At 51.8% G+C, this 9,468-nt stretch overlaps 2 protein-coding genes and 1 long non-coding RNA gene across 3 annotated transcripts; 2 read left to right on the forward strand and 1 right to left on the reverse strand.

The window, feature by feature from the left end:
• Window positions 1-1,426: 1,426 nt before the first annotated feature.
• On the forward strand, window positions 1,427-2,138 carry RPP25 (ribonuclease P/MRP subunit p25; the record flags this gene model as incomplete). Its single annotated transcript, XM_083870594.1, has 2 exons — window positions 1,427-1,990; window positions 2,079-2,138. The coding sequence occupies 2 exons, from the start codon at window positions 1,427-1,429 to the stop codon at window positions 2,136-2,138; spliced, it is 624 nt and encodes a 207-aa protein (XP_083726720.1).
• Window positions 2,139-3,822: 1,684 nt separating this feature from the next.
• LOC310914814 lies at window positions 3,823-4,600 on the reverse strand. The gene is made up of 2 exons (XR_014591104.1): window positions 4,498-4,600; window positions 3,823-3,955 (listed from the first exon to the last, which is right to left on the reverse strand). It is a non-coding gene; the product is annotated as an uncharacterized lncRNA (long non-coding RNA).
• On the forward strand, window positions 4,526-9,439 carry COX5A (cytochrome c oxidase subunit 5A). The gene is made up of 5 exons (XM_083871233.1): window positions 4,526-4,694; window positions 7,486-7,602; window positions 8,176-8,297; window positions 8,666-8,788; window positions 9,283-9,439. The coding sequence occupies exons 1-4, from the start codon at window positions 4,610-4,612 to the stop codon at window positions 8,777-8,779; spliced, it is 438 nt and encodes a 145-aa protein (XP_083727359.1). The 5' UTR covers window positions 4,526-4,609; the 3' UTR covers window positions 8,780-8,788; window positions 9,283-9,439.
• The last annotated feature ends 29 nt before the right edge of the window (window positions 9,440-9,468 follow it).

A 9,468-nucleotide genomic window follows, 5' to 3' on the forward strand; every position in this document is an offset into this window, starting at 1 on the left:
CTTGGACAGGAGGTGACAGCCACAGCCTGCCTTCACCTCCATGGACATGACATCGATTTATGTATTTTTTCAAGCCCTGCTAGGAGTGAAACCAATCCAGGGGCCTCCAGAGGCCGATAAGATTTGACTGCAAGTCAATACTCTCATGTCTTTCCACTGTGCAATGATCCCCTGGCCAGCAGGGCGGGAGGGGACAGGCAGGTGACAGGAGCGGGCAGAGGGCCAGCCTGGGGCAGGGACGTCTCCTCTGCTCCGTGACGGGATTGGGGGCAGGAAGGGGACATCTCCTGGCCTGCAGCAGGGATTTCCTGGGATTTGTTGCCAGTACCTGTAATGGTGAGCCCACAGTGGGCAGCTCCACATTGGGGATGTAAAGATGCATCAGGGACAGGGACTGGGAGAGCAGTAGGGAGAGGGAGGGATGGAGAAGGAGGATGAGCAGGAGAGAGAGAAATTGCCCATGAAAACCAGATCTGCCATGGCATCTGCTCCTAGGAGTTTTGGGAATTGAGAGGTTTTCCTGCCGGCAGAGCCGGGGCTGAGGATGTGGGGTGCTGGGGGGAGCAGAGCCCTGGCACACTCAAGGCATGTTCGCCTGCGATGCCATCTGCCAGCCTTGCTCCTGGCTGCGGGTTCCACTGGCTTCTCTCGTAGCTAATAAAGGTCGAGCTCAGAGTCCAAAGTACTTCCCGAAGTACCTGCTGCATCTTTGTGCCATCTCTGAATACAACGTGGCTGGGATTCCGCATCCCTCTGGGAATGCTGCAGGACAGGCAGGCAGGGTGACATTCGCAGTTAGCAGTGGATGTCCTTGGGAGGAACGAGCGCCGACAGAAGGGACCAGGTTCTCTTTAAGGGGGCAGGACTTTGGGAACATTATGAAGGCAAGAGTGAGCTTCTCCCTCTGCCTTCCACTCTCCCCTCCTTCCCTGTTCCGGGACAGAGACCTGGGTTCCTTGCCCTCCCCTTTGCCTGGCAGGGATGCAGGCAGGAGCTGGGTGCTGGGATGGGCGGCTGAGCAGGGGAGGAGGAGGAGGAGGAGGAGGGGAGGAAGGGGAGGGAGAGGGGGAGGATCTGCTAATTACACAGAACAGCTCTGGGGGCTGCTGAAGTCCAGAATGAAGCAAAGAGCAGCAGAAGCGAGTGCTGCAGTGGGAGCGGAGGAGCCCAAGCATCACGGAGAGCTGGAGCCGGCTGTTATCCCTGCTGAGAGCAACTGGGAGCACCCAGGGGATCCTGCAGCTTTGTCTCCCATAGGAGACAGCCTCTGGCACTGCCACCAAGCCCACTGCCAGCCCCCGGAGAGCCGAGGGGAAGAGGCTGGTGGTTGCAGGACACAGGGCTGGGCTGGAGGGCAGCAAGGTCAGCCCTGTTATGGTCTCGAGGGGCTAGGAGCCCGTGTGGATACACCGGGAAGAGGTGAAGGATGGCTGCCAAAGGAGGGAGAGCCAAGCCCGTTGCTCAGTCGAGGATGGAGAACTTCCGAAAGGTGAGGACCTCGGAGGAGGAGATGCCATTGCCCTTCCCAGACCTGCCCCCAGATGTGGTGGAGATGAAAGTGAAGGAGGGCAGCAAGATCAGGAACCTGATGAACTTTGCCATGGCCCAGATGGAGCTAAAGGGCAGGCGACAGATTGTGTTCAGCGGCTGCGGCAGGGGGGTCACCAAGACCATCACCTGCGTGGAGATCATGAAGCGCAAGCTGGGAGGGCTCCACCAGGTCACCAAGGTATGCTACAAAACTGTGCTGGAGGTTTGGGAGAACAAGGACCCACCGCCCGATGGCCCCCCACAGAACCTGACTGTCCACAAGAACATCCCCTCCATCTGCATCCTGCTCTCCCGAGACCCTCTGGATCCCAATCAGACAGGATACCAGCCCCCAGAGCCCCGGCATGAGGCGGGAGAAGACACATCGGGATGCTCCACCAAGGGGCTGAAGCGGTCGCTGCCACCCCCCTGCGAGGAGCTGCTGCCCAAGAAGCTACAGGTACAGGTGTCTGACAGCCCCAGGGGCTCAGGGACCACCACTGGCCAGCTGGACCACTGACCCCAATGTCTCTCACCCCACAGGCCAGGTATTGAGGCAAGAACATCCACTCATTCCAGGGTCACTGGTGGGCTGCAGCCTCCCCTGACCTGTCCCTATTTGCTGCTCCTTGACCCCTGTGGATGGGGGTCCCCAGATTTGGCGAGAGGGTTAAATGGTTAAATCCACCATTTCTTGGTTATGGATTGAAGCAGGTGAGGATGTGGGAGACGGAGCTGGTGACCTCTAATTCAGCCACCCAGGGACACTGTGACCACCAGCCACATCCTGCAGCGACTCCCACGGAGCCAGAGCAGCCGAGGGGTGCCCAGACCACCACCACTGCTCTCCACTGCAATGCCTCATCCATCAGGAGAGATGGGTTTGCCCCAAGCTTGTTGGAATAAAACCTTCGTTATCAAACCCGCTGCTGAGGAGCTGTCAGAGTTATTAATGCCAGGCTCAGCATCCTGTGGGGCTGTGATTCATCCCAAAAAAACACCCAAACAAGCACGGGGGTTGCTCCCTCCCCACACCCACAGAGGCAAGCACTGCACTGTGCTGCCTGCCTGTGGGACAGCACAAGGAAATAAAACAACCTGCATCGGATACTCTGGTCTGGAGTCGGGGGAAACCATGGTGTGGGGAGCTGGGGGCAATGGAAGTGTTGGGCAGGGGGTTATTGTGACTGGATGCAGTGCCCAGCACAGGATGAGGAGGTTTTGGGGTCATGCCTTGGCTGCAGAGTGCTTTGGACCAAAACCCCTGCTACTTCCAGGGGGTAAAGAGAAATGAATGGAAAATAAAAGCTCTCTAGAAATAGTTGAGATAGATCTGTGGGAAAATGGGGGGATTATCTTGGCTGCTGGTGATGGCGAGGAGCAGCACAGTGAAGGCTGCTGCCAACTCAGAACAAGGGGATCCCAGCCAAATTCTGTCCCTTGGAAGAACGGGATTGGGGTCTCCTGTGCTGGCACAGCAGCACCTGGCAAAGCCCCAGTTCCAGTGGGGACAGCGGAGATTTGAGGGATGGGTTATGGGATCCCAAACCCTGGTTCCCTCTGCCCAGCGCCAGGGGCACTGCGGGATGACATAATTGGTATTAAGGAGCAAACCCTTCCCAAAATCCACGTGTGAGGGATTTTCTGGCTGCAGCTGCCTTATCTCCCTGCTCACTCCTGCTCTACAGGGACAGTCAGCATTCCCTCTTTGTCAAGGACTTGCTTGGCTGCGAGCAGGAATGAAAGGAGAGGAGGAGGAGGAATGGGAAGCAGGGTCTGTTTTGTGAGGCAGTGACCTTGTTATCTCTCTCAGCAGGCAGCTGCTCCTCGGGCCAGAGGCTTGTCTTTATCTGCCCTGATGCAGATTGATTCCCTTCACTTGAACATTAATTTCCAACTGTTTCTTTTATGTTAATTTTTTTTTTTTTTTTTTTGCGGATTTGGGGCTGGGAAAGCTTTGGCCTCTGTCCCATCCAGCTCTTCCCAGTTCCTTTCTCCAGTGCAGACCCCATTCAGGATCAACCTCCATCCCACACAGGAGCATCAGGTACAGGCACTTACCCCAAATGCATTTAAAATCACTAATAAAATTAATGAATAAACTCGTATTTAATAAATTTTATTTATTAATAAACACTCTGATCAAAGCCTGAATAAATCACTCTGATTTATTAATAAACACTCTGATCAGAGCCTGAAGACTGTGGGAGCCACACAGTAGAACACCAATAGCCCTTCACCTTCATGACTGCTACTTCACATTTCTCTGAGCAAGGAAAAAAAGAATAAAAATAACCTCTTTCTCCTTCTTTTATTAACTTGCAACATCTTTTTAATTGATCTCATAGGCAGGTAGTTTCTAATCAGAGAGGCAGCACTGGGGATTTTACCCTCCTTGCTTTGCTGGCTGTGGACTGATGGCTTCCTGCATGAGAAAATAATAAAAAATACTGTAACAACAACAAAAAAATTAAGTATTTAGAACAGGACAATGATACCAGGGGACACGGTGAGTGGAATAATCACGACAGTTTTGTGCGGCCCTGCTGAGACACAGCCCCAGAGACGAGTTTTGGGGCGATTTCGTGCCTGGGTCGGTGCGATGGGGGCTGAGGGCAGCACCCCGCGGTGTGGGGACAGAGAACTTGGGGAGCAGGCGGAGGCGGCAGCTGAGCCGGTCTGAAACCATCCCCCTCACAGTGACCGAGTCGAGCGGGTGCCCATTGACAGGGACGGGGAAGCTGCACTGGGGCTGCAGCAGCCCGAACCCCTCCAAGCCGAATCCAAACCCTCCCGAGGAGCGGCCCGGTGAGCGGAGGAACCGCCACAGCCGCTCCCCTCACGCACAAAATGGCGCCCGGCCCCGCCCCAAGATGGCGGCGGCCCCGCCCCGCCGCGCCCCCAGCCCGTCCTCGCGGCCGCGCCGCCCTCCCGCGCTCTCGGTGCGTTCCCGCCGCGCCGCCGTACCCGCCTGCACGCCCCCGGCCCGCACTTCCGTCCCTCCCTCCCGGTGCGGTGTGGGAGCCAGCGGCGCGCCCCCGGTGCCCGGTGCCGTCTCCCTCATTCACAGCCCACCGCCATGCTTGCCGCCAGCGCCTCTCTCCTCCGCCGCTGCGCCGTCTCCGGCCTCCGCGCTGCCGTCCGCCGGCCCGCCGGCCCAGCAGGTGAGCGGCCGCGCTCGTCTCCGTCCCTCCCGCCGCAGTCCCGCCGCGGTTCGCGCCCGGGTTCCCGGCCCGGCGCGCAGTGAGGCGGCGGGGCCCGGGCCCGGCGCGTCCTTGCGGTGACCCCGCGGCCTACCGCGGGCCGCCCCTGCCGCTCCCGCCGCCGGCATCGGGACCCCCCGCCGGCACCGCCTCGGAGGGCGCCGGGCACCTCCCGGGGGCTGCAGCGGGCGGCGGCGGCGCTTTCCCCGCGGCCCCGCCAAGGTGACATTGAGGGAGGGCGGCGGTGACCTCCGCAGCATCGGGGCGCCCGCAGCCCCCGGCTTCTCCCCTGCTCCGCGCCGGCCCTCGCGCTCCTCATTAACATATAAATTAATTTTATTTATAATATTAACACCTTGTTAACGCTGCAGTTAATAAGGAGAGGAGAAGGACTAGCCCCAGGCAGCGTGGTGTGATGGTGGCCAAGGTGGCAGGGCTGGAAGGCAGAGACTGCAGAGAATGCACTGCCCGTGCATCGCAATGAATGCCTAATTAACTTCTGCACTGCAATTAATACCTAATTAACGGACATTAATAATGCTCGGAGACTTGTGTGTGCCTCTGCTGCGGCATGTGTGAGTTAAACAGCTGCCTTATGGAGCCTGTCTGCGTCTTTTTAAATAATAAGCACAGGATTACTTTGCTGCTGCTCAACACTCTTGGTCTTTTGTTATTTTAAATCCACTAAAAGTCTTCGCTCGCTGTTCCTTTGAGCTGCTGAACCCCGGGTGCTACTGGGCCTCATTTCCCATATGCTCTGTGTTCTTTTCCATGTTCTTCTTTTCCACGGTCTTGTGTTACAAACGCCCCACCTAACGCTGCTGCGACCCCTTTGCAGGGGGTTCTGTCGCTGCAGAACCTTCCCTGTGTAATCCTGGGCTCCTCGTTCTCTGTTTTTCAGTAAATTAATGTTTTTCTTCGTGTGTGTTTTTCTTCTGTGCCTGTTACCGCAGAAAACTGACCAATTCCGGCCCTCATTGAGAAGCTTTCACGTATTTTTGTGTCATATTAGGTGATTTTAGGTTTCTCAGGCTCTTAAAGTGAACGGTTGAGTTCACTTCAAAGCAAAGGTACTTGCCCTTTGGTTCTTTAGTTGGGAATCTCTGCCTGGTTATGTTGGCGTGGCTTGGCTGTCACACACACACGTCATGAGTGTGACAGTGACCTTGATGGACCCCGCTGAAACTCAGAGTCCAATCTGCACATACAGATAGAAACATTAACGTGGACAAGAAACAGAGCAGCAATTGAGAAACACACCCTGGAAATCCAGAGTTTTAATTCTTATGGTCTGTATTTGCCTCCTGAAAAGACTTTAAATTTTGACTTGAAATAGCACTTGAGCTCTTCAATTTAGGCTTTTCTCCAGCTGAGATTTGTGTTTTCTCTGCAGGTTTTTGTTTTTGTTTTTTTTTTTTCCTCCCAGGAAAAATAAGGATTCTCCTTTAATGAGCTGCAACCTGAAGGGTTTTCAGCGTTGTCCTGGGAGCAGGAGCATTTACAGAGCCCTGCTCTTGCTCTCAGCTCAGCTGTGCAGGTGATTCCCTGCAGAAAGCAGGGTCAAAGGTCTGCTCAGGAGCTGGGGAAAGGAGAGGGAATTTCCCTACAGAAGCCAAAAGAGCATTTTAATCCAGTCTTGGCCTGTTGTTTACTTTTCTATAGCTAAAATAAATAAAGCTATTTTCATGCTGCCATTGCATAAACCAGTATTGCAGCTGAAATGTCGGACCAGGTTTAATTCTGTTGAAAAAGCAAATGGCCTGCTAATTGGACTGTCATTAATGAGACCAAAGAGAAGTATATCAGCAAAAATACAACCCAGTTCTGTTGGTTGGTTTGTTTGTTTGCTTTCTTTTAAATAAAACCCTAAAGTTGATCACTGTGAATGGTTCATGCTGTGTTTAAGAAAGAAAAAGTCAGGAGCTAAATTTGACTTCCGTGAAGCAGAGCTTTGATCTCCAAGGTCGTATGGGGTGTGTGACCTCTGCAAATATTACTGGAGTAAGATTAGCAGTGGGGAAAGGAAGCTCCAGGCTTGTGATTCTTCAGTTTAATTCCCTTGGAAAACTGTTCCAACCTTTATGGGGCAAAAAAGACAAGTTCATCCAAAAAAACACAAGCAATTTGTGATAGTGCTGAATAAAGAAATGAATTAATGATCATATCAGACTAATTTATGAATTAACATACAATCTGTTTTTGTGATTAGTTATCAATTATTAATGCAATTGCAAACTTGAGATCCAGGAGTTTTCTCTTGAATAGACTCAGACTGATTATTTTTTTGTAACTCCTCCAACCCTTCCATTGGAAGGAATATCTCTCACACTTTTGCTTTTCAGACCCTCTGTAGGAATTGCATGGAATTTTGTTGGTGAAGGAGGTGCATGTTAAAGCTTTTCAGTCTCACTTGGCTGTAGGAAGAGGGAGCATTCCTGTATTTTACAGAATAGGGAACACCAGAAAACCTCTTAAGGGCTGGTATTCAGAGCTGGTTTTTGTGTGTCTTTCCCCTGCTCTGACCAGTGCTCTGGGATCACTTTGAATTCTGATATGGAAAAAAAGTAGACACTTTGCCACAACATAAACCATGGTTTAATAAGTTATATCCACCCAGGGCTCATCCAGGACTGATCCAGAGTGACTGTAATAAGGGAAATCCATATTTTATGGCTCCTGGCCTCTTGGTCAGGACTAAAGTAATGTTATCTTGCTTTTGCTCCAAGTTTGTTCCTTTTTTTCCTCGATTCAGTTGTGCTTCCTGCCCGCTGCTCCTCTCATGGGTCACAAGAGTCAGATGAAGAATTCGATGCTCGCTGGGTGACGTATTTCAACAAGCCAGATATCGATGCCTGGGAGCTCAGGAAAGGTATGTTAAAGGACAGGGAAACACAACCTGGAGTAAATGGAAGTTTTGTGACAAATAACTTTATTTGGTTTTATGGACTCCCCATCCCTGTAAGTGTCCAAGGCCAAGTTGGACAGGACTTGGAGTGACCTGGTCTAGTGGAAGGTGTCCCTGCCCGTGACAGAATAGTGAGCTAGATGATTTTTGAGGTCCCTTCCAACCCAAACTATTCTATGATTTTAACACCTGGATTGGAGGAAGAGTAACATTTACTCCAAGGAAAGTGTGTCTGAGCTCTACTAAGCTCATTTTTCTTTAGACTTTGGCTTGTCCATAACTCCCTCCAGACTGTTTCTTTGGCTGTCTCCAGTTTGCTGTGGAGTTGCCAAGTTTTATTCAACTTCCCCAATTAGGCCTTAAAAATGTGATTGCATAAGCAGGTAATTGCAGCCAGAGGGATCATTCCAGCAGCACCTGGCTGACAAGGTGCTGGGTTTTTCTGCTGGAGAGGAAGGGAGCAGACAGCAAGGGGTTCCTTTTGAGAGCATGGCAAGCTGGTTCCAAGTTCCCCTTGGTGTTTCCTTGTCTCCACAGGCATAAACACACTGGTGGGCTACGACCTGGTCCCGGAGCCCAAAATCATCGACGCGGCTCTGAGGGCCTGCAGACGGTTAAACGACTTTGCCAGCGCTGTCCGCATCCTGGAGGTTGTAAAGGTGGGTGGGACTGCTCTGTTCCCACTGCTAGAGCCTGGCAGCAGGGCAGTTTCCCCTGGCTTTTTCCTGCTGCAAAGGGAAAGCACACTTCCCTGCTGCCAGCATCGATGGCTCTGTGATGAGCACGAAGCTTCCTGGCTTCTTGAGGGACTGAGAGAAGTCAGTCAGAAAGCTCTCTTGGAAAACACCTGAAACCAGCTCCTTGAAACCTGAAGCCAGCCTTGCCAGGGAGTTAAGAGAAGCCAGGACTTTTATTTCAGCCCTAGAGATCAAGAGCTCTGTTCTGCCACAAGCAAGGGCTGAGGTGGGAGGTTTTGGAGACGTGCGTTGAAGTAACTTCATTCTTTGTTTTTTGGGTTTTTTTTCAGGACAAGGCAGGACCTCACAAGGAAATTTATCCTTACGTTATCCAGGAGCTTAGACCAACTTTGAGTGAACTTGGAATCTCCACTCCAGAGGAACTGGGCCTGGACAAAGCATAAACCTTGTTGGTAAGGTTTGATGTTGCTTCCCAGACTCTTGGCATGGGACTCCTGTATCCCAAACCCCCTGGCAAAGACAGTATAGGCAAGACCTAATGTGCTTTAATCCCAGACTAAAATAAAGTCCTAAATAAAAATCCTTGTGGAAGTGAAGCCTCGTAACTCAGTTTCCTCAGGAGATAACCAGTGTCATATTCTTTTTTAAAATACTATGCTGAGAATAGAGATACTATGTGTCAAACAGCTGCAAATAGTGCTTGATTCTCAATCTTTTAAGTCCCTTTCCTCCTCCTTGCCCTGGGATACAATATCTTGGTGCCAGGGGTCCTCAATCAGCTGTGCTGGAAATGTAGTACCTGCATTTTTGAACTGAGGATGGTTAAACAAGGCTTTGAAGGTAAAAGGAATGAAAATAACTCATTTGGGACCTCATGGAAACTTTGTGGAGGTTCTAGGCTGCTGCTTTAATGGCTTTTTCCCCCACTTGTTATTTTCTATTCCAGGTGCATTACTCAAGCATTTCACTGATGCTACCTGATTGCACATGGTCACCTGGAGAGACAAAGTTTAAATCTTATCTGAAATAACTTCTTCCTTTATTGAGTCACAATGGAAGTGCTGTGAAGTTGGGCCTAATAAAGGAAAAACTGGTTTGACTGATGTAGTACCAGTGCCTCGTGTGGTTATTT

This window comes from Zosterops lateralis (assembly GCF_965231275.1).
Source record: "Zosterops lateralis genome assembly, chromosome: 13".
In the NCBI taxonomy this organism is placed as follows: Eukaryota; Metazoa; Chordata; class Aves; order Passeriformes; family Zosteropidae; genus Zosterops; species Zosterops lateralis.